The sequence below is a fragment of the Xenopus laevis genome, chromosome 3L (assembly GCF_017654675.1).
Source record: "Xenopus laevis strain J_2021 chromosome 3L, Xenopus_laevis_v10.1, whole genome shotgun sequence".
Classification (NCBI taxonomy): domain Eukaryota; kingdom Metazoa; phylum Chordata; class Amphibia; order Anura; family Pipidae; genus Xenopus; species Xenopus laevis.
The window spans coordinates 80895392-80920216 of record NC_054375.1 but is presented as its reverse complement, the minus strand read 5'-3'; the positions used below and the strand labels follow the sequence as shown (position 1 = coordinate 80920216).

General features: G+C 39.3%; 1 protein-coding gene across 2 annotated transcripts in view; it reads left to right on the top strand.

The window, feature by feature from the left end:
* Nucleotides 1-24825, top strand: part of gramd4.L (GRAM domain containing 4 L homeolog) — a 67265-nt gene that overhangs the window by 34464 nt on the left and 7976 nt on the right. For both annotated transcript variants that reach the window (XM_041586440.1, XM_041586441.1), the window contains 9 exons: nt 965-1056; nt 5241-5289; nt 7941-8012; nt 8643-8686; nt 8783-8892; nt 10518-10672; nt 15787-15934; nt 17873-17966; nt 21011-21095. In XM_041586440.1, coding sequence (XP_041442374.1) covers nt 965-1056; nt 5241-5289; nt 7941-8012; nt 8643-8686; nt 8783-8892; nt 10518-10672; nt 15787-15934; nt 17873-17966; nt 21011-21095 — 849 coding nt within the window. The remainder of the gene's footprint in view (nt 1-964; nt 1057-5240; nt 5290-7940; nt 8013-8642; nt 8687-8782; nt 8893-10517; nt 10673-15786; nt 15935-17872; nt 17967-21010; nt 21096-24825) is intronic.

Below are 24825 nucleotides of genomic sequence, written 5' to 3'. Positions count from 1 at the left end.
TGTGTGGTTACTGAGCTTGGCTAGATACAACGTGTTGCTCAAAATGAGCAATGAGTATTCAATAGAAACCATCCCTGAAAAAATAGGAAACATTTTTAAATATGCAGCCCTGAATAACTGATAAAATATCTGGAAGCTGGTGATCCTTTGGGTGCTGTGGTACACAGGATGATGTGGTGCTTTTTGCTTGCCATGTTTTTTTTAACAAATACTTTACAGTGCCCCATAAGCAAGTCTCCTACAGCCCTATAAGGGTCCACTTTCTAAGGGCAGTGACACACTGGGTGATTTCAGATCCTTGCCTGCCATGTTTTTTAATAGACAATAGACACTGCATAAAATCACTTTGAGTTTTGCAGGTGACTCCCTTGAAAGCAAAACCGTGCCTGTTTTGGTCAACAATTGCCTGAAAAGTTCTTCGTTGAGTGTTTTCAGGAGTTTCTTAAAGACCAGACTCAAGGAATGTTTTGCCATTAAGATATTAATTTCAATACATAAATAGATTCCACAATATGCTGAATATAAGCTTTTTTACAGTAAACTCAATGGGCAATTTTGAGAAAAAGACTGCAAACTTTCTTTGTTCATTATTGTTATCGGCAGAAAATGGGGATACACTGCCATTGCTTTTACCTCTTTTCATGATTTTGAGGTAAACCGTTTTATGACATGCTGCAATAGTATGTTGTGTTATTGCCAGAGGAAGAAATAATAATGAGGCATATTGACATAAAGCTAGAGAAACCAGAAATGATTGCCATCTAAGATTGTTTTACCATACTCATTTAATGAACTAAGAAAATAGTGTTTTTTGAAAAAGTTTGAAAGTTGGTTCGAAATTAGTCACCCCATGGTATTTGATTTGTTTTCCTGAGCTAGGGTGACCTGTTATTTCTTTATCCCACTACCATAGAATTGTATTGTGCATGCTGTTTAACTAAACTGTATTTTTTTTCTTTTGCAGATTTACATGAATGCTGTTTGGCATGGCTGGGCCATACCTATGTTTTTATTTTTAGCTATTTTGAGGTTATCTCTAAATTACCTCATAGCCAGGTAACTGATTTTAAATACATATGCTGACCTGTTTATATGTCCTTCGCAAGCATACTGTAACAATATAATAAACTCTTTTGAGAAGTCTCTCTAGGCTTGAACATCTTTGGCTAAAATCTGCCCCTTGTGAGCCAGTGACAGGAGGATGCCGTTCATCAGTGTGCACAGACCACAGGGTTGATCAGAGCAGATTGAGTTTTCTGTAAGGGTCAAGTTGCATGAGGTGATCTGCTGCCTTCTGCCTTACTATATGCACCTGCCTGTACATTTGTGGTAAAAGTATGTATTTTTATACCAAAATTTAATTTGTTCACTGATGGGCAGATTAAGAGCCAAAGGGTAATGGCACATGAGATGTTTTGTCTTCTGCTAATACATTTTGGCTACAACTTGTTTCCTTCCCAAGTGCAATTGTAAAATGCAAATGCACTGGTAGGAAACATCCATGGTGTGAAGTTGTCCAAAGTTCTCTACTCAGGAAACTTTGTGCTATTTCAGAAAGTTGAAGCGCTGTGCATGTTTCCTCACTGCCAATATATTTTAGCCAGTGGAAAGCAAGCCCAGACATCAATCTGTGGGTTCTGGCAAATGCCAGAGGGGCTGCCATAAGGTGCCATAGAAAGTCAGTAGGGGGCTGTTTGGGCCTCTGTGTACCTGAAATGCCAGGGCCTATTTTAATTCTCTGTCCAGACCTGGTGGAAAGGACACAAGGGACATTTTGTTACCCACATCAGTGAAGATTTATCACTGGTAAAAAATGCCCTGTTTGCCATTACACATAAGACGCATGTTTACCATAGGAGATAACTGATAAGATATGTAGAATACAATGGTTTTAGTTTTTACACAAGAGGGTAATTAGAGGTCACGTAATTCACTGCTCTCTACAGAGCAATAGAATGGAAACCTTTTATCCTTTATAAATGGGATATTTTTTGGCAACAATTGCCGATTAGACAGATACAGCATTTAAGGCTATTACAACAAGGTTTTTTTTTATCCTCCGCTGTCATCTGGTACAAAACAGTGATTAACTAGTTACCCCTATCAATCTGTCGCACCTGCTAGAACTAGTGAATGGAAAGTGTCCTTCTGAGCAGTGACAAGGAGGATCGCTATGCCAAAGTACTCACTTTAGTGTTTGTGTCTGTCTGTCACCTCTCTACATGTTCTGTAGGGTGTGTATTCAATAGTATTGGAAGCAATAACAGACAGGTTTATACTGCGGTTTTCCACCTGATGGCATCAGTTAACAAAGCACCCTGTGTGCCATAGCCCTTAAAGTACAAAAACACTTTCTGGTCTCTTAAAAAGAGAAACTTTAGCACCATAATTCTGTCTTGAAATGGCTAATGACACACTGGGGACTTTCCAGTAATCATTGACCACTGAGGGATAAGGTCGAATAGAGCAAATCACATATGCATTTGTCAGCTACTATTGGCAAACTCTGCTGACTGGATATTTATAGCATCATTGCTTTAGGCTTGAAAGCCGTTTAGCAGACCTAATGATTAGTTACTTGGTGTTGATAATCATTTTCATGCCCTATGTAAGCCTACCCCATGCTCCACAAGCCTTCAACTTACCTGCTGTAGTTTAGGAGCACTAGCAGATTACATTTGCCAAGGCTAATTTTATCTTTAGCTGATTCAGAGTTAAGGGAATAACCTTTCACAGAACTAAGATTAAAGCTAATTTTACAGTGTAATGTTCATTAAAAGTCCCATTAAGCAATGGATCATGCAGTCCAAGAGAAGGAACCAGTATCTCCTTTAAAGGGCCAATAAACATTTACCTCATATTTCCCTATGGGTTTGTCTAATCAAAACATTAAAGCTAAAGGTGCTTCTAGCTCGTGCTTCTAGCATTTTTGCCTTGGGGCTGGCTGCACTTTGCACCTAGCACTGGATAAAAAAATTTAGCGAATTGATGGACACAGGCAAGCCCTGTCGTTACAGCCTACTATAGGGCTGGGGGTAAGCAGGACCCCATTGTGGCCGGTGTTCACAGCCACTCAATCAGATGGTCATGTTAGGGTACAGGAGGCCTACATGCCTCCCCACCTGCTTTTCATGAATACAGGGCCAGTGAACGACACAGTGCTGTATTTATGGGGGTAGCCCACAGTCTTTGTGCTTTGCAGCAGTTCATAAAGGAAGATAGAAAGGCTTGGTGCAAAGTGCAAAATATAGCATGTTTTGCCCCTTTTTTGTACATGAATTGCTGCCTTCTATAGTCTCCTCCTATAGTCTCCACAGTCACTATATGCAGTTGGCTTTCCGTCTGTAATACTCTTGAAATCCAAGTGTTCAGTGATTGTGCTGTCATTCATGTCCACTAGGCCAACAGTGTGTGCAGGTGTGCCCAGATCCATTGGATCCTGTCTCCATCCTTCTAAATTGTATTGTATACAACCCCTCCCTTCCCCTTGCAATGACCAAACATTGATTAGCTTCAGTTTATCTGGATGCCCTGTTCAGCTTAAAATATAACAAAAAAACATTTTTTGGTTAAAACCATAAGAAAAAAGCTGAAGAAAGTTATTGCCATTTTAAATGTATTGTATTGTTACCCTGCCATAGTACAATTGCATGTTTTCTTCAAAAACACTGCTATAATTTATATAAATAAGTATAAATACGCTGCCATGTAGCCATGCAGGCAGCCATTCAAGTTATAGCAAAGTTTAAATAGCGGATCAAGTTATAGCAAAGTTTAAATAGCGGATAACGTATATGCTCAGTAAAAACTATTGATTTAGTTCTTGCACTGGAAGATATCTTTATCTTCCAGTGCATGAACTAAAACCACTGATTTCCACACTGCTTATCTGTTATCTGGTGTGTAAACATTTTCCTGTTTGAATAGCTTTCCCCATGGCTAAACAGCAGCTTATTTAAATAAGCTATAGTAGTGGTTCTGAAGCAAAGAAACCGTTGTATGACCAGTATATGATATTTAATTGCATATAAAACATTTACATTTGGTGCTACTAGTCCTTTAAACTAAATATATATACATACAGGGCCTTTTTCCTGCAGGACCTCTCTATATAAGGTTTAAGAGATATGACAATATTTGCCTGTGATGACATCATTATGACTGTATCCACAGTAGTCGATATTGTGTGTGTGCTTCAACCATGTGAGGTGGGTGCAAAGCAGTCTGGAAACCCTTGCCAGGGATTTACATAGAAATACAAGAAAAAATACCACTGCAGCACCTCTTTGTTGCAAACAGTGAAAAGTGTAATTTATTAGGCCAGACAACCAGGCAATGTTTTGGGTTTACTCAAGCTTGAAAAAGGGCAAGAGTAAGTCCCGAAACGTTGCCTGGTTGTCTGACCTAATAAATTACATTTTTCACTTTTTGCAACAAAGTGGTGCTGTAGTGGTATCATTATGACTGTATAAGAAGAGAGGGCAAAATCAATTCATTACATTTTATATTAAGCATGAGTCAGAACTGATATTCTGGGAAGCACTGTCCTTTTACAGATGGTTTATAGTGACTCATTTTTTGTAGTTCTCTTTGACAGAAGGGTGTTGGTTAATAAGCCATGTTTCACTTTACAGAACAGCAATATTAGTGAACTTTGTTATTTGTTACGGATCTGTTTGACAGGGCCATCTTTACTTGCATAATATTTCCCTTAAATTAATTGGGGCCCTTCTGATGTTAGCATTTTGTTTCGAATAATATGCAGACTGCATTTCTCTGTTCACTGTTCAGCTACTTTTACTCTGAGCCACAGGTCCTCAAATGTTATTAATTTATGTTACAGCTTTTGTTACAGCCTTTCTCACCCACAATCTGTCATTCCTTTGGTGTGTTTGTTTGATAAATGTCTCAAGCAACCCAGCACATTTATGCAATGTAGCACTTAAAAGTGATTAAAACGTAAAACTGGTGCTGCATCTTGCACAACACATTGCTTTCTATTCATTTTAGCTGTTCAGCAAATTACTGTCTAAGCACATAAATCTTTTATCAAATCCTTTCTGCGTTTGTACAAATGTTACATAACTGTCAATTAATGCTGGCAGTTAGCAGGGTACAGCCGTGATATTTAGTCCTTCCTCCCAGTGTTGGTAATGCTCAAAAAATGCTACAGTATTTTCAAGTTTCATCTGCTGAAGAAATATGTTAGAATATTTTTACTCATTTCCTGTTTTATTTAGGGGGTGGAGAATACAGTGGAGCATTGTGCCTCAAGTTTCAGAAACCATAGTAAGTATTAATTACTGCATATTGCTGAATGTTGATCATACAAATCTATGCTAAAAACGGTTGTGTGTTGGGGGGGGGATTATCAACAAACCTACTCTTACATATGCAATTATATTTCTGGGAATAGGAGCACTAAAATACAATTTTCCTAATCAATCAGCACTATAATAAAATTTCATTTATCATCACTGAGAAAATTTGCACTTGCAGTGACTCATAATAAGTCACAAAAGTGCAAATTGGGTTTGTTAAATGGCCGAGCAAATGAAATGCACATTTTTTAAGCCCCTTGAGTGCTGTAATTTGTGTTGCATATGCAAATATATTATTTACTGGCACCCAGGCATTTGAAATTTGAAAGAAGTGCACCATATACAGCAGAATTACAAGGAAGTTATAATTCTTTAATAAAACAATCAAGTGTTTCAATTACCTAATGTGTAGACCTGTTATGGTCACCCAGTTGCGGGTTCCACACCCCTCTTTTCACAATGCAAATTAATTAATTTTTTCATTAGTGCTTAATACCACATTTATTGAGGTTAAACTTTGTTGTTTTTTTTTTCTAAGCTGTCATACAGGAATCTTCTGTTGCAGTTGAAGTACTAAAATTAAAGAACTTGTCTAGGCCTTATTAAAAATACAGTACTCAAATTCAAAATTTTACAGAAAGGGTCAGCTGTTTCCGGAAGAGTTGATTAAAACTGGTTTAAAGAATGCTGCTTTCAGTAACACTAGATTTTCAACATCATTAGAATATGGCCAGTTTATCCCAAAGAGACCAAACAAAGCGAGTTATGAATTTTTCTTTCTACTAATGACACTGAGGTTTGAAATAGAATAACTAATGAATGAAACTGTTTCATGACAAAACTATTCTAAACCAGTTAAAGTAAATCATTGTTATGATATGCACTGTTCTACAATCTGACAATATGGAAAAGCACTCACAAGGAAGACAAGCATAAATAAGTATAACTATACTAACTATACTAACTGTACATTGCCAAGTGCAACAGTCCAAAGCCTTATTCTTGCCAGCCGTTTGACAGCCTCTGTATATCTTGTCATTCCTATTTACAACTTGGAAAATTACCCAATCCTAAATGTTGAAAAGAGGGCCTTTTAAAGTGCCTGTCCAACCATTTCCAAATATTTGGGGTTAAGATTGCTAGGTGTAGTGTGTTAGGTGCAATGACACAGGGCTCATTTTGTTGGCCACTTAAATGAAAGTGTGTTACTACCAGCAATGTAAATCATGGCAAGTCAATTATTCAAATTGTGTACTCATGTGAAAATACCCTACAAGGCATGTTGGCATGATTTGTATAATTTACCTAAAGGGATTTACATTGCTGGCAATGGCACCACATTTCAATTGTTTTGTTGTCTGCACTTTCAAAGGGTTGTTATCCTTTGTAAAAACTTCTATGATGTACAGATGAATATTCCAAGACAATTTGCAATTGGTTTTAATTTTTTATTATTTGTGGTTTTTGAGTTATTTAGCTTTTTACTCAGTAGCTCTACAGTCTGCAATTCCACTTATCTGGTTAGTAGGGTTCAAATTACCCTAGCAACCATGGATCGATTTGAATAAGAGACAGGAATATGAATAGGAGAGAACCTGAATAGAAAGATGAATAATAGAAAGTAGCAATAACAACACATCTGTACCCTTACAGAGCATTTTTTTTAGATGGGGTCAGTGAACCCCATTTGAAAGCTTGAAAGAGTCCAAAGAAGAAGAAGGCAAATAATTCAAAAACTATAAAAAAAGAAATGAATGAAGAATTGGCCATTCTGTAACATACTAAAGTTAATTTTAAAGGGTATGTAAAGGAAAAAAAATAAAATCCCATTTTTACTTCTTTACTTTTCTATAATCAAAAGGAAACCTATTTCCAATATACTTTGATTAAAAAATGTGTACAGTTTTTATAAGAAACCTGACTGTATGCAGTGAAATTCTCTCTTCGTTTTACTTGCTCTGACAGCTGCAGTTAGGAAACTTCAGACGGTCCCTAACTGCTGTGCAGGGAAACGATCATAGTTTCAAACGACAGTGGGGAGCAACCCCACCTTACTTCCCAGAACTCAAGCAGCTTTGTTTGTTTCCCTGTAACAGCTGTGTAGATTTGTATCTACAGACCCAGTGCAGTCTGTATATTCTGATTATTAATCAGTCTTGCTGTATTGGCTTCTGGCAGATATTATTTGACCTGTGCTGTTTTGATCATTTATGACAATCCCTAAGCTTAACCTCCCAACTGAAGCCCAGACCACACTGAGCATGTGCGAAGTCTTGGTATTGCAAAGATGTTTAACAAAGTCACAAGATGACACCCCCTGCACCAACTTTAAAAGCATAAATCATTTGTTTAATTGGGCTTCTGGTGCAGTAAGTTCATGTTTATATTTAGTATACAAAATACAGCATTTTTAACATTATTCTATTTTAGACTTTAGTTGCCCTTTAAGGTGTACCACCCATTTAACGTAGGCAACAAAACAACCCAACTGCCCTAATAGGTTATCCTCATTTATTTTATTTTCTTATGCATTGTAACTGCTATTTGTTATAAATGTGTCTTTTTAAATAAATAAAAAAAATTTTTGTTTTCCATGGTTGAACTTATTTTTTTCCCTAGGAACTTCCAAAAGAAGATCTGACAGTATCTGAGAAGTTTCAGCTAGTCCTCGATGTGGCACAGAAAGCACAGGTACAGTTTTCCATTCCCAGCACTGATCAGCAGCTGCATAGTTCAGATTCATGCTGGACAGAACAAACCGACATTAACTTACAACAACCTGGTTTTACTGGTTTGCATTACGACTAGAATTCAAGATCGGTGTTATTGCCTTACAAATTTTTAGGGCAGGTCAATGACCATTTCAACAGCTAATATACTCTACATAGTTTTGGAGTTTTATTGCTTGTGAATTTTCAGTAAACCTTACTGATATCATTATTTCCCACCTCAATGTTTAATATTTGTGTAATCCACAGCAGAAGCCCAATCACTGATGCATTTTAGCTACAATTCACTAGTTCATTGCACCACATAATTGGGCTCTTGAAATATTAAAATACAATTATTAGAATGCAAAGTAACTCGCATATTCATTTGAGTAGAAGCTGCCATACTGTTCTGTACAGATAAGAAATTTATAGTTGCATCAATCTCTCTTTCCTCTTTGAAATGTAATGATAAGTCTTGTTGGAATTGTATTCATCAGCTAAGCAACTTTTATGCAAATTACAGAAAATAATTGGAAAATATTTCTTAATTCATACTGGTGAGTCAGAGTAACCAGAAAACATAAAAATACCTATTTTACTTTTAATGCAGAACCTTTTTGGGAAGATGGCTGACATACTGGAAAAAATCAAGAAGTATGATTTTTCATATTTTAAACCTATAAACATTATTTAAATGCAACTGAAGCTAAACGTAATTCATGTTTTGTGTGTTTTCTTTCAAATTTTCAGCCTCTTTATGTGGGTTCAACCAGAAATAACCCAGAAACTGTATATCTGTCTTTGGGCAGCGTTCGTTGCATCCTGCTTTTTTTCCTACAAGACAATTGGCCTTTGTATGGGTAGGTGTATACCTTTTGCTTTTGTGGTGCACAAGAATACAGTGAAAAGCATGTTTGAATAGAGGGCATGGGTGCCCGCAGAACATTTTTTGGGGGGGGGGGGGAATAAGCTAATAATATATAGGGAAGCATCTTAAAATTAACCTATTCATAACAATGCAGATAACTTAGATAACTTAATTATGCATATTATGGTAATAAATGAAAACACACCTAGCTAAATTAATTTTTATATATGGAAACATTTACAGCTGCCTTTTGTTATTTAATGCTACATTGCTCTACTCAGCATAGGTGGCAGATTTGGTTTCAATTGAAGTCTGATTCTCATGTAATTCAGTTATCAGGAGCACACTTCCTCCATCCTAAGCCCTCCACTAACATGGTAACAGCCAATAAACACTACTTACTACCTGCAGGTTCTTAGCTCAGCCAATCCTCTGCAAATGCTACAGGTAAGCTGCTGCCTACCAATAAACTTTATTATTGGTACTGCAGGCTTCCCTTCAAGTCCTCCATAGTCCCTTCTGATATCACTGTTCGAGTAAAAGATGATTAAGGCTTGTCTTGGGAACCAAATTTACTTATTTAATTATTGCAACTAGCTGAAGAAGCCAGGGCAACTGCCCCCTCTTACCCCCTTCTGCAGACACCCATAGTAGAGGGAGTGTGACTACAATATAAAATTAATTTATGTGCAGCCAACTCCAGTGACATCGAAGCCCATGAATGAAAAAAAAAAAAAAGAAATTCTGCACCTCAAAATAATATAAAAGCAAATAAAAAGATATTTATTTTCTAATATACAAAAATACATACCACACAATCCTTAGGTGCAGGATTATTTGTTCTCAAGTGCAGAATTGTTCACCAATACTAGCTCTCTGGTGCAAGCATGAAGCTCAGGCGTTGTGTAGTTTTGTAATAAAGCATACACATGTATATGTAATTGGTTGATAAAGTATTGTATAGATAGATAGATATATATCTTGGTATGTGCTATAACAATTGTATGGTAGTAAAATATTGAATAGAAAATGTGCCATTTATAGTGACTCCGGTTAAATATTCACTAATTATTAGGAGATAGCCTTGTCCCTGAACAGCCTGTTCAATATTGGTGAACGGTTATTTTATAGGTTATAGAGTACAATAAATTAATGACTGGTCTGTTTTTGGGCCAATATTTATAACTACACAGGGTAATTTAGCAGCACTGGGCACATTTTCGTATGGGCACTATCCAATGGCTACTAGTCAAATTGCTTTGTTCATTGTTCTACCTGCAGCTGGCTGAAAAAAAAAAAAGCCAAATACTGATTGGTTGTTTTGAGTTACTGCCCATGGTAAAGTTTGCCCAGAATTGATAAATGAGCCCTGCAGTGTTATCAATATTACCTGATTGTTAAAATCACGCTGTTGTTGTTTTTTTTTTTTTTTTTTTTTTTTTAACAAAGACATGGAAGAGCAATGGTTTTATTACTGTACTTTTAAAATTGCATGCATACTAGTTAGTGTCCTCTATATGTGTTCTTTTCTCTAATGGCTTCAACCATGATTTTTCTAAATGAAAAAAGCCTATTTCAATGTTCCTGAAACACCATGTTACTATGTATACCCTGCAGGACTGTATGCTGGAATCAAGTTTTTTCTCATTGACTTCATCTTTAAACGCTGTCCGAGGTTTCGAGCAAAGTATGACACCCCTTATATTATATGGACATGTCTGCCAACAGACCCCCAACTTAAAGAGAGGACAAATGCAACTTCATCAAGAAGAGTATGTATCTTTGTTCTGCTTCCGATTCAGTCCAAAAAAATAAAACTTTGAATCATTCCTCTAACTGATACAGCTTAAAGGCAGGGAAGGGGATGTTTTAATCATTGCTAATTTTATAGTCGAATATGTAGTGATCATAAGGCCTCTTCAGGAAACTATGTGGGAGGTTTACTGTCCATGGAACACCACCGCAAACACCAAGTAACACTAGGAAACTTGAAACCAGTACCCTCTATGGGTTTTCCATAGGTAAAAACTCTTCCCGTAGACTAATAAGGAGAGGGTGCCAGCAGTTCAAGGAGTTGAATAGTGATTGAAATTTGTGTGCATTACCAGCAGATGCAGAAGTATACCACTATAATTGCTGACAGCGGAATTCTGGGAGTTCTAATTCTGGAGCTGGAGCATTAAAGTTTACTAGATATATGGCTTCAATACACTGCCAAAAGAAACGGCTTTGTTGTAGATAGTCTGCTAGTAAGAACAAACTGTCTTAAATCTGAGGTTATATAGGGACAGAACATTCCACAGCAATTCATAAAAAAAAGGAAACCTAAAAGGAAACAAAAAAAGGAAATATTCTTCAGTTTGACAGTGCTGTCTCTGTTAGTAATGCAGCAGTGCCTAAGCAACATTTTTAGTAATTGTGCAATGTGAAAGGTAAGGTTATGAGGAATGATATGGTTCATCCCTTCGTTTTTGTTTTGGGGTTTCCGATTTGAAGACTGATGCTTGTTTTGGCTTGAGGATACACATTCTAGCCTCTGTTCATTTTATTTCCAGCAGCTTTCTGCTTTGAGGTCATCAATGTTATTTACGCTTTCAAAGTCAAAACAGTGCAAGGGCAACATTTCTAACTAGGAAGCAAGACAAGCACTCTCTACATCACACATGGTTTCATTTTCCTGTTCCAACATCTTAAATCTTGTGACTACTATATATTGATTTCATTCACAGAGAAAAATGACCTACAATAATAGCACATTTCCAGAACTTGTACCAGTTGTAGTCTTTTCCTTAAAGGGGAGCATGGAACATGATATGTTCACCTTTACGTACCTTTTAAGCTAATATTACAAGAATCACAGCACTCCCATTCCACAGTAACAAAAGTATTTTACATACAGCAGGGTCTCGGTAATATTTTAGACTATGCAAGTCCTTTCTCTAGCAGCAAAATATATTGTAAGTTTTTTATCCACTATTGCTGTTCTGATAAACAAAAAATGTCCTTCTTTGCTCTAGTGATGCTGCCACTGGTAGTTACAAATCAGTCGCTGTATAAAGTTAAACAATGCATTGTCCTGCTTTGCTGTTCTGCCATTTTTTTGTTTGAACAACACCCACATAATCTTACGTCAACCATTTTGTCTCTCCTGGTGGAGACCACTCACTGTGCATATACTTGTGTCTAAATCCTCTCACTTAGTTTGTTTTGTAATGTGTATATAACGTGAACAAGACCTCACTTTTTCTTTTGTCACTGTCACATTTGTGTTTGTTTTTTTCCTGCTAGCTGTCAGGGCATGACAAGGTATGGAACATAGAGTGACATTTTGTGTTTTTTGGCATCTTGTCTACATAACAATTTAGTATTTTATTTTATACCTCTCTGATTATGTCTTAATTAAACACTAAATTTGTGTGTTTAGTTTTACACTAATGATCAAGCCATGCAAAACAATCATGTGCAAATCTGTAGGCATTATATTAATGTAATGCATATTATACTTGGGGTTGATTTCCATATATGAGGCTAAAATCTCATTATGCACACAGAAGTTTTATTTATGGGTTACTTTATGCCCTCTTAGATTGCCTTTTATTTAAGGGGAGAAATATGGATATATTTTCCATTGAGTCCAATGGCTGGCACTGATGGTAATGGAAAGCAGGCTATACACTACTTCTCTGCACGTAGTGAAAAATTAACGCAGTCTAGCACAATACTGATTTCTACCAATAAGAGAAGTCTTATGGGCACATTTATTGCAAATAAAACTAGGGAATGCAAAGTTGCATGTTTCATGCTTAATGCGAATGAATTTTAACAAATTGACACATTTATCAATGCAGATTATAAAAGCAGATAAAATTTGTATTTATTTCTGTTGTGGTCAGTATTTAGCACAGTGCTGCAGAACCATCTGAATCCCTTTATGTAGAGATGGATTTGGATTTTTTTTTTTTTTTTCACATTGGAACTTTTAATTTCAACACAAAAAATAAATTTAAATAGAAAAAAGAATGCTATCTTTTCATACATCAGTTAGAGATAAATTAGCATTTTTGTTAGTAGTACTGGTTACACACAGGGTCTAGTAATCAAATGTTTCTTAAGGGCATTGATCACCTGAAAATTGCCTCCTCTCCCACTCTGGATAATGGAAGCAATATTAATTATGAGTGCTCTGCACTGGGAGCTTTTTTAACCTACACCTAAGTGAGACAGATGATATGCGCCCTTTAAGTTATGAAACGAAATGGGCTTTTTAAAATAAAAAATATTAAAAATGTTATTACACATTGGAACACCAGTAGCTTCAGCAATCTTTTACCACTACGTGTTGCTAAAATAGGGTCCTGTCAGACCTGAACACTTAACAACCAGCATGGTTTCCATTCGATATGATAAAATTGAATACAATTAATTTTTTTGCATTTATTCTAAAAAGCCACTTGGTTTTAATTAAATCTACTACTAGTTAATTTTGAACTCACAATGGCAGAATTGTGTATAGTGCTACTTAATCTGCCTCTTATTTCTGCCTAAAGCAGCAGTCCATGATGCCCATAAGCATTTGCACATAAATACTTCTTTAAATATGTGGGCCAATTTCTCAATAAGTGATGATTAGATTGCTCTTGTGTGCTTTGTTGTCCCTCTTGCTAAAATAACTAATCATAAAGCATTAGAAAGAATTGATATCTTACATAATGGTATCATGTGAAAGAGGAGACTGTGGGTCCCCTAGGTGAGTGATGATTATGACTGTTTGATTGGAAGAAACAAAAACATGGCCTCTTCACACTTTAGGGCCTATTTTTCATGCTGTGAAAAACCTAACCAGTGATGTTGCCCATAGCAACCAATCAGCAATTCGATTTCAACAGTCACAGTCAAGTTCGAAAACAAAAGCAAAGATTTGACTGGTTGCTGTGGGCCACATTACCAGTAATGTTTTTCCCCAATTTTTACACATCATGATAAATAGGCCCCTTATTTTATATGAGCAAGGAATTCATTATATATAATCCTGTAGAGAGCCATGAATACCATGTGATCCATGTTTACATTTCTGTGTAACTTTCTGGTATCTGCTGTGTAATCCTTTAGGCTAATGCCACAAGGACCCTCTTTTATTCTGCAGGCTGAGAGAGGCGGATTTGCTCTGGTTCCCCAGCTCCATTTATCTGCATTGAAAAGTACAAATTCTGCTTGATTGCGCATACACAAAGTGGAGCAGAGTCAATGCTCTGGTAGCCCATTTGTTCTTTGCTTTTTCAAATGGGGCCCCCAAACAAGGAAGTAGTGATTTGTACAGACCAGAAACAAGTTTCTTAGGGTTCGGGTCCCACAATCTGCACTCATAGGATAAGAGGGTGATATTGATTGCTTGGGGGCCTTAAGCAAAGGCATGATGCAGTTGTAAGTATCGATATAGGAGAATTTTTGGTTGATTCGGTTTCCCAAAGTAGGGAATGCATCATTGACCATCGGTCTTGTAAGTGGTTAATTCCCAGTCTGAGCCAGTAGTGGAAGTCTGGCAGGAACAAGAAGTATTGACAATCTGAGCATGCCTTTTGTGGGTAAGCCAGGACCGGGGGCAGCTCAGGGGTGTCCTTTATTCTCATATATGGAGCATTGTGGAGTGCCTCGAAGGACCCTGCTATAGTAGCATGTAGAGCTGAGAGTGGTATTTCTGGGTCCGGATTAAACCACATTAGTTGGGCAGTGTAGAGTTAGACACGGTATGTGGCAGGGCTAGGCCCCCTTTGTCTTGAGGGACCATTAGCATTTGTCTATTTACCCTAGGGGGTTTATGGTTTATTCTAAACTTCAAAATGAAAAACCACTGTACCATTTCAAACGTTTTATTTGAAACTTTGTTCCAGAACCCCACATTTTAAATAGCTGTAAACAGAAAAATAGTGATGTACATACACATGAGCATTTCCATATATGTCCAAATGAATCCATAAGGATTGCAGGTTCTATGCACAATTGGACAGTGGGCTATAGCTGAATCTGGTGGCTGCGCCAAAACTTGGTGGTTCACCATAAAATTAACTTTTTAGTATGGTATAGACCAGTGGTCCCCAACCAGTAGCTCGTGAGCAACATGTTGCTTACCAGCCCCATGGATGTTGCTACCAGTGGCCTCAAAGCAGGAGCTTATTTTAGAATTCCTGGCATAGAGGCATGTTTTGGTTGCATAAAAAACAGATGTACTGCCAAACAGAGCCTCCTGTAGGTTACCAGTCCATATAGGGGCTACCAAATAGCCAATTACATCCCTTATTTGACATCCCCATGGACTTTTTCATGCTTGTGTTGCTTTCCAACTCATGAGTAAAAAAGGTTGGGGACCCCTGGTGTAGACAGATTTCCAGGTTCAAGCTGGAAAATAGTAAGTCTATGGCTACAGTCGCTTATTGTGTTTTTTCCAACACCATTTTTCTCATTGGCCCCTGTCTACTGCATATGTGTGTGCACCCACAGGCTAACCCTGTGGGTGCACACACACATGATGAATGGCCCTGTGTGCTGCTATATCAAAGTGTGTTATATGCTATAGAGAGGTTTGCTTTACTGTAATAGACACTTAGTAAAGCAGCTGAATTTTCCTGTGAATACTCCTGTTACTTGCAGATGGAGTGTCTGAGATGGCTATCTTTGCCATTTCACTAAATATAGCTCCATGATGAACACTAATTGTGCCTTTAGTTCACTGGCTAAACAGATTATGAAGTATAAAAGTGTTTTGTGCACCTCACATCATGGCCTGCTGCTTTTAATTCTGTTATTCCATGCAATTGAACAGTTTTTTTTTTCCATTTATGCTTCACAGACCTACAGTATAGATCAATATACTCCCTGTGCTTCTTTGTAGATCCAGACTGTTTACTCTAGAGGTAATCTGGCCTCCAGTGCCCCACAGGGACTCGGTAGAGATGAAGAAACAGGCCGCTTTCACGGTACCAAAAAGAGTAGTTTTCATGAGGTCTTCAGTTTGGCTGATACAGAGCGCCCTCTATCAGGTAACTACTTTGTACCATGCTTTTATAAGATGCCCACTTACTGAAAAATGCTAAGGAGAGCGAGAGCTAGTTTAAGAATTCTGAATACATGGGGGTAGTTGGTTTTTATACTCAGAAGCTCATAAGTACAGTATTATAGACTCTATTTACTCATTTTTATATTGTGGGCTGTGACCATTATAGAGTTCAGCGGTAGCCCATCCAACTTTTCAGCTTCTGATCAGGGGCGTTTCTGCCATGAGGCAAGGTGAGTACCTTGCCTCAGGCAGTATCTCCCTAGAAAGGGCGGCAAAAAGACGCTCTTTGTAACTTTAAGAGCCGAATTTCCAGTTTTTAAACTGGAAATTCAGCTTTTCTAGCACAGAGAGCGCAATTTCGTCGACGATTTTAAGGTAAGCATTGATGAGCAGGGGGGGGGGGCGGCATTTTAAACGCTGCCTCAGGCGGCAAAACAGCCTGGAGCGCGCCTGCTTCTGATAGTTAAAATGGATCTAAACTTTCAAAAATTAACTCATGTAACAGTATTTGTATGAGCACTTTTTCAATTTTCATTCATTTTCTATGTTTAGCGGTTTCTGAGATATTTGCATTTAAACTTTTAATACCAGGCTTTTGGCTCATCCAGGGCAATCCTTTACCTTTTGCCACCCTGATGTACCTTTTCTGCACCGAAGCGGGTCCAGGGGGGGACGCATTGCTAGTGCAGATAGTGCCTTTGCGCTCCCCGCACTAGCAGAGCAAAATCCAGGTTTAAAAATAGAAATTCGCCTATTAACGTTACCAGGAGCGGCTTTTTTTAGGCCCCTGGAACTTTGCTCTGTTCGGCTGTCCAAGGTGAGTTTTTCAACTTGCCTAGTGGCAGCAGCTCTCCTGAGCTCAACTTGACAATACGCAATACTAGCGTTAACTTAATCTCTCACTCTTGGCCTTTAAAGAGACCTGTTGAAGCCTGTTTAGTATACTAAACTGCTAATGAAAATGTATGTAATGTGCCTGAATAAGTACACTGAGCAAATCTATATTTTCTTATTTGAGTTTAGATCCCCTTTAATACAGTGCTTATGCAATAGCCCTAACCCAGTGTTGTCTGTACTTATAAATGCCACCTTAATTGGGAGAACCCTAAAAAAATGTCCCTAACAAAAAAACATGCTTGTATTTTTTTTTTTTTTAAATTTTTGAGTTATCATTTTTCCTCAATTTACTATTTTTCAGGGAGGTTGATAATTTCTAATGTAAGACTTGTGCTTATTCAAGTGGGTTTGCATTTCTTTGCTTGTTTGCCTATATATGCAAAGCCACATGGGCACATAAGCCTTAAAGAAACGGTAACACCAGAAAAGAAAACTTTTAAAGTAATTAAAATAGAATTGGTAAGAGTTATGTGTTTGGTTTAGAAAGCCTACAATAGTTATAAAACAAGCTGCTGTGTATCCATGGGGGCAGCCATTTAAGATGATAAAGGAGAAAATGCACAGGTTACTTAGCAGATAACAGATAAGCACTGTAATAGAATACAATGGTATTCTACAGTATGCATGTAGTATTTGCTATGTAGCCAGAGTCTTGGGTTTTTATGCGATATTGGTAAGGGGCATCCGATAAGTTGGTATGTGATGGTATTTTGAATAGTGGCCACTTGGAATGCTTTATGCTGACAGACCAAATTGTTTGGTAAGTTTTCCAACCCACAATTATAATTTGAATGTACCCTCTTACAAAAATTGGAATATTAGATCACATGGCAGAGATAGAGCTCTGTGTTCTATATCAAGTTGTTTTGCCTGCAGCCTTGTGCTTTTTTTGGTAACAGCATTCCTTAGTGAGTCCTGCTTTTCTTCTATTGTAGTCAAACTGTCAATCATACTAACATGTCATAGGTATAGCTTATATAACTTCTTTTCATACAACCGCATTTCATTTTTTTTCTTTGTCTAGTCTGTGAAACTGGCTGGCGTTGCTGCTTGATTAACAGAGATCGCAAAATGCCCACTGACTACATCCGCAATGGCATCCTTTATGTTACAGAAAAGTAAGTGCTTCTTTTCTCAGCAGTTTATCCAGAAACCGGTTATTCAGCTCTGATTTTTCGGAAGGCCATCTCCCATATACTCCATTTTGAAGGGATTGTTCACATTTCAGGCAACTTTTAGTATGATGTAGAGAGTGTTATTCTGAGACAATTATTTTACTTAATTATTTTTTTCTTATTTGCGGTTTTTGAGTTCTAGCATTTTATTCAGCAACTCTCCAGTTTGCAATTTCAGCAACTTTTCAGCAATTTCAGCAATCCAAATTACAAATTACCCTAGCAACTATGCACTGATTTACATAAAAAACTGGAATATGAATAGGAGAGGGCCTGCATAGAAAGACACAGAAAAAGTAGCAATAACAATAAATGTGTAGTTTTACAGAGCATTTGTTTTCTTGTTGGGATCAGTGACCCCCATTTGAATGCTGGAAAATGTCAGAAGAAAAAGCCAAACAGGCTAAACATACTAAAAGTTAGCTTAAAGGACCAGTAACATAAAAAACATATTAAAAAAAATTTGTTAGTATACATCAAAAAAAAAAAAACACCAAGGCAAATAAAACTTTAAAATTGCAAAGTCTTTATTAAGAAATAACTTACCAAAACTTCACTTCCGCTCCTCTTCAGAAAAGGCGACACGGCGACCATCCATCTTGCGGCACTGGATTGCTCCTCCCTGGCTATGGACAGCTTGTGAAGCAAGGGACAGAATGGCATTGAGAGGAGGCGAGTGACGGCGGATCGGGCGTTTGGTGTTTCTTGTGCACCACAGCAGCAGCTTCCACTCATTCCGGGGTGCCATCGTAGCAGCTGCCTGGCGGGGGGCACTTGCGTTTCTTCCTGCCCTGTGGATTGTAAATCCCCCTCCCTCTCTATTCCTTGCCACCGCAGAGTCGCTGGTAGGAAGGCGCAGCCGGCGCTGTTAGATTTCTACTGCCGCATCCCATTCTTCTGCAAACCGCAAAGTCAAGTAGAAATCAGCTGGCACTAGGTATCGCCCATTATTCTAAACCTGCTCAAAAACACGAGCCGTTTCTCTGTTTTTGAAGCAGCGCTGGTGCGCACTGATCCGGGCGGCACAAACCTAACAGTGCCGGCTGATTTCTACTTGACTTTGCAGTTTGCAGAAGAATGGGATGTGGCAGTAGAAATCTAACAGCGCCGGCTGCGCCTTCCTACCAGCGACTTTGCGGTGGCAAGGAAAAGAGAGGGAGGGGAATTTACAATCCACAGGGCAGGAAGACACGCAAGTGCCCCCCGCCAGGCAGCTGCTGTGATGGCACCCCGGAATGAGTGGAAGCTGCTGCTGTGACGCCCGATCCGCCGTCACTCGCCTCCTCTCAATGCCATTCTGTCCCTTGCTTCACAAGCTGTCCATAGCCAGGGAGGAGCAGTCCAGTGCCGCAAGATGGATGGTCGCCGTATCGCCTTTTCTGAAGAGGAGCGGAAGTGGAGTTTTGGTAAGTTATTTCTTAATAAAGACTTTGCAATTTTAAAGTTTTATTTGCCTTGGTGTTTTTTTTTTGATGTATACGAACGAATTTTTTTAAATTTTTTTTTGATGTTACTGGTCCTTTAAAGGTGAACCATCCATGTAAGCACAAAATTCTAATTTCTAAGTAATGATTTCCTTTTTCTTTGTAATAATAAAACAGTGCCTTGTACTTGACACCAACTAAGTTGCATGAATTCAAGTCCCAAACATTCAGGATAATTGATCCCATACCTGTATAATAACTAGGGATAGGCGAATTTGACCCGTTTCGTTTCGCCAAAAATTTGCCGCCAGTGAAATGTCGCCGACGCCTATTAAAGTCTATGGGCATCAAAAAAAATTATGTGCGTTGTTTCCGCGGTGAAAAAATTCACCCATCCCTAATGACAACTAATAGTTGTCCTTACATGGGTCTAGTATAATCGACAGCATAGTCATGAAATGAGATTTTGTCACCATATCACCCCAATTTGAATGCTCGAAATGTCAGATGTCAGAAGAAATACTATAAAATCCACATTAGATTACATGACTCAGGACGCAGTGCAGTCTGCATATTCTGATTATTAATCAGTCTTGCTGTATCCGCTTCTGGCAATATTATTCCTTAAGCTGTTTTGATAATTTAAGACGATCCCTAAGCCTCCCAACAGCAGCCCAGACAACACTGAGCATGTGCGTGGTCTTGGTCTTGCAGAGACAAAGATGGTGACCCCCTGGGGCCAACTTTGGAAACAGAAATAATTTGTTTAATTAGGCTTATGGTGCAGTAAGTTCATGTTTAGTATACAAAATACAGCATTTCTAGCATTATTCTATTTTAGACTTTAGTTTCCCTTGAAGCTCACTTGGCTTTTCCATCTGGCTTGTTTGTAGCAGGATAAAAACACACAAACCAAGTTTGTGAATACATGCTTAGTTACTTTAGCCAATGAATGGACAGAGATGTGTCTTTTACGCTCACACTTCTTCCTGTTACATTTACACATCTCTGAAGGAGCACACAGACTGTAACAAAATAGTGGCTCAACGGAAAAGATGTAAAAGGGCGATATTTACCAATATGTGTATGAAAATTTGGTAAGATTCTTTAATAGGTCACGACTAATAATATGTCATCTCTTGTTATAAATAGAGAAGTCACCCAGAGAGAACCACGTATATTATCTTTTCAACACAGTGATTTTATATATGGAGACATCATTTGCACTAGTGCAAATTGTTAAAAAAGATAATATACATGGAGCTCTCTGGTTGACTTCTTTACTTACTTGCAGCTGGCATGGGGCATACAGCTTGTTAGAGGCAGTTACCACTACGGATGACTAGGTATAAGGACTAATTTACTTCTTTGGACATTTGTTGGTATAGTTTTCCTCTAAGTTTTAATGGCTCGAATAGACGTATTTTAAATTTATTTATGTTTTATATGTTCAAGTTGATGTGTCTGAGCAAACACCATAAACTTTCAATTTACAAGAGGAAATCAAAGATAGGCCTCTGCAAACAACCTAACGTGCATCTTTGATCATTTTAATATTTACAGCTATTTATGCTTTGAAAGTTCGAGGTCGGGTTCTTCTAAAAGAAATAAAGTCATAAAGCTTACAGACATAACAGACATTCAGAAGGTAAGTTGATTTTGTTGTTCAGTTTCTATTTCTTATAGACCGTGGCATTAATGACAGCTCCGTCTTTATTTCAAGGAATGCAACATCTGTACTGCTGTATTGATAATATATAGCCAAATCTTGCCTTAAAGCATGCCATTCTGGTAAACGGCAGCAAATCAAGATGGCAAACCTTATTATATACATAAGTATTTGCAGCTACTTCCAAGCCAAAACATTGCATCCCAATTCCACAGGCAGACTGTTTTGGGTGAGACAGTTAAAATTGTTACATGTACCTGTAACTTCAGCAATGATATTTCAAATGGGTGAGACATTGGGGATGGTTGATGTAAGCATGCGAGGGAGAAAGTGAGAACCTTTGCTGTAAAGAATGCAATGATTTCCTTTGTGAAGACTCCTGTTTACTAGGGATGTCGCGGACTGTTTCGCCGGCGAACTTGTTCGCGCGAACATCGGCTGTTCGCGTCCGCCGCAAGTTCGCGAACGTCGCGCGACGTTCGCCATTTTGGGTTCCCCTTACCTGGCGCTTTTTTTTGACCTCTCACCCCAGACCAGCAGATACATGGCAGCCAATCCGGAAGCTCTCCCTCCTGGACCACCCCCACACCCCCTGGACCACTCCCCTTCCATATATAAACTGAAGCCCTGCAGCGTTTTTTCATTCTGCCTGTGTGTGCTTGGAAGAGCTAGTGTAGGGAGAGAGCTGTTAGTGATTTCACTGATTTGAGGGACAGTTGATAGTAAGTTTGCTGGCTAGTAATCTACTTGATACTGCTCTATATTGGAGGGACAGAAGTCTGCAGGGATTTGAGGGACATTTTAGGTTAGGTAGCTTTGCTGGCTAGTAATCTACCTTCTACTGCAGTGCTCTGTATGTAGCTGCCTGCTGTGGGCACTGATCTCTTCTGATCTCATCTGCTGACTGCTGTAATAACCCAATAGTCCTTGTAAGGACTGCTTTTATTTTCTTTTTTGTTGTTTTACTTTGCTACTTTAACAGCCAAGTGCTATTAGTCTAGCAGTGTTGGGGAGTGGGACTGGTGTGCTACTGTGCTGCTCCTAGTAGTTCAGCAGCACCAACCCGAGAATATTTTTTTTTTTTAATATACATATAATTTTTTTTTTATTTTACTTATCTTACTGTTCTTTAAGGTGTCCAGTGCTGTTTGCTGTTCTTCATAGTAGTGCACCAATAGTAGTGCACTTGCAGGCATTATTTGCCCAGTGGCCATCTAGCTGTGTGAGCTTGTTCACATTCTTTCTAAATATCAATAATAATACCGTCTCCAGAAACACCACCTGAGTGACGTTTTTCAAGCAGCAATAATATATTCCGTATCCACCACTGCTGTAGTGTATACGTTGACCTTGTAGGCATTATTTGCCCAGTGTGTTCTTCATTTTCAAACCACTGCCACTTAGCTGTGTGAGCTTGTTCACATTCTGTCTAAATATCAATAATAATACCGTCTCCAGAAACACCACCTGAGTGACGTTTTTCAAGCAGCAATAATATATTCCGTATCCACCACTGCTGTAGTGTATACGTTGACCTTGTAGGCATTATTTGCCCAGTGTGTTCTTCATTTTCAAACCACTGCCATCTAGCTCTGTGAGCTTGTTCACATTCTGTCTAAATATCAATAATAATACCGTCTCCAGAAACACCACCCGAGTGACGTTTTTCAGGCAGCAATAATATATTCCGTATCCACTGCTGTAGTAGTGTATACGTTGACCTTGTAGGCCTTGTTTGCCCAGTGTGTTCTTTTTCTTCTTCATTTTCAAACAACTCCCATCTAGCTCTGTGAGCTTGTTCACATTCTGTCTAAATATCAATAATAATACCGTCTCCAGAAACACCACCTGAGTTGTTTTTGTTTTAAAAATAATGCCAGGCAAAGGCAGGCCGCCACGCAGAGGCACTAGGGGCCGTGCTGCTATGCTATCCTGTGGCCCTAGGAAATTGCCCAGTTTTAAAAAGGCAATGACCCTGAACTCCCAAAATGCTGAAGAGGTAGTTGACTGGCTTACACAGCACACCCCATCCTCTACCGTTTCTAACTTTACCACAACATCCTCATCCTCCACTGCTATGGGCACCCCACGTAACACTTCCTCCACCACCGGCGCCCCTTCTTCACTGGAGTCAGAGGAGTTATTTTCACATGAGTTTCTTGAACTGAGTGATGCGCAACCATTATTGGCAGAAGAAGATGAAGGAGATGAGGACGTTACACCAGATTTAATTCTGGCAGAGAACACAACAGAGATGGACATAATGAGTGATGACGAGGAGGTCCCCGCTGCTGCTTCCTTCTGTGAGCTGTTAGAAGAAATTGATGCATCTGAGGAGAATGATGATGAGGAGATTGATGTTTTGTGGGTGCCCAGTAGAAGAGAGCAAGAGGAGGATAGTTCAGATGGAGAGACGGAGAGTCAGAGAGGCAGGAGGAGAATAAGACTTAGAAGAAGCAGGGAGGACAGCTCGCAGGGAACAGTAGGGCAACAACATGTATCGGCACCTGTGGTCAGCCGGCCAACGCACCCGCCATTGCCGCCAACGCCGCCGACTTCTACTTTTACCCCCAGATTGCCAGCCTCAAAAAGGTCAGCAGTGTGGGATTTTTTTAATGTGTGTGCCTCTGACAAAAGCGTTGTAATTTGCAATGAGTGCAGTCAGAAACTGAGTCTTGGGAAGCCCAACAGCCACATAGGTACAACTTCTATGCGAAGGCACATGAACGGCAAGCACAAAGCACTTTGGGAGCAACACCTCAAAGGCAACAGGCAAACTAAAAGCCACCCTCCTTCTGGTCCAGCATCTTACTGCTCTACCTCTGCTGTCCTTGACCCGTCTGAACCACCCTCCACTCCGCCTTCCACCTTGACCACCAGTTCCCATTCCCAGTCATCTGCCCCCAGCCAAGTTTCTGTGAGGGCCATGTTTGAGCATAAGAAGCCAATGTCTGCTAGTCACCCCCTTGCCCGGCGTCTGACAGCTGGCTTGTCTGCACTCTTAGCCCGCCAGCTTTTACCATACCAGCTGGTGGACTCTGAGGCCTTCCGCAAATTTGTAGCAATTGGGACACCGCAGTGGAAGGTACCCAGCCGCAATTTTTTTTCAAAAAAGGGAATACCACACCTGTACCACCATGTGCAGAGCCAAGTCACCGCATCTCTGTCACTTAGTGTTGGGCCAAAGGTCCATATGACTACTGACGCATGGTCCTCCAAGCATGGTCAGGGCAGGTATGTCACCTACACTGCCCACTGGGTGAACTTGGTCATGGCTGGGAAGCAGGAAATGTGTGGCTCAACAACGACAGTGGAGTTGGTGTCACCGCCACGGATTGCACGCGGTTCTGCCACCACCTCTACTCCTCCTTCGCTCTCTACCTCGTCTTCTTCCTCTTCTTCGTCCTCTGCTGCTGGGTCCTCCTCCTCCTCCACACCTGTGCACCCCCAGCTCCCCCTAGGCTATTCGACGTGCCAGGTACGCCGTTGTCATGCTGTCTTGGGGATGACGTGCCTGGAAAGCAAAAACCATACCGGATCTGTACTCCTGTCATCTCTGCAGTCACAGGCCGATCGGTGGCTGACCCCACACCAACTGAAGATCGGAAAAGTGGTGTGTGACAATGGAAGCAATCTGTTGGCAGCACTGAGACTGGGCAATTTAACACATGTGCCCTGCATGGCACATGTTCTGAATTTAATAGTACAA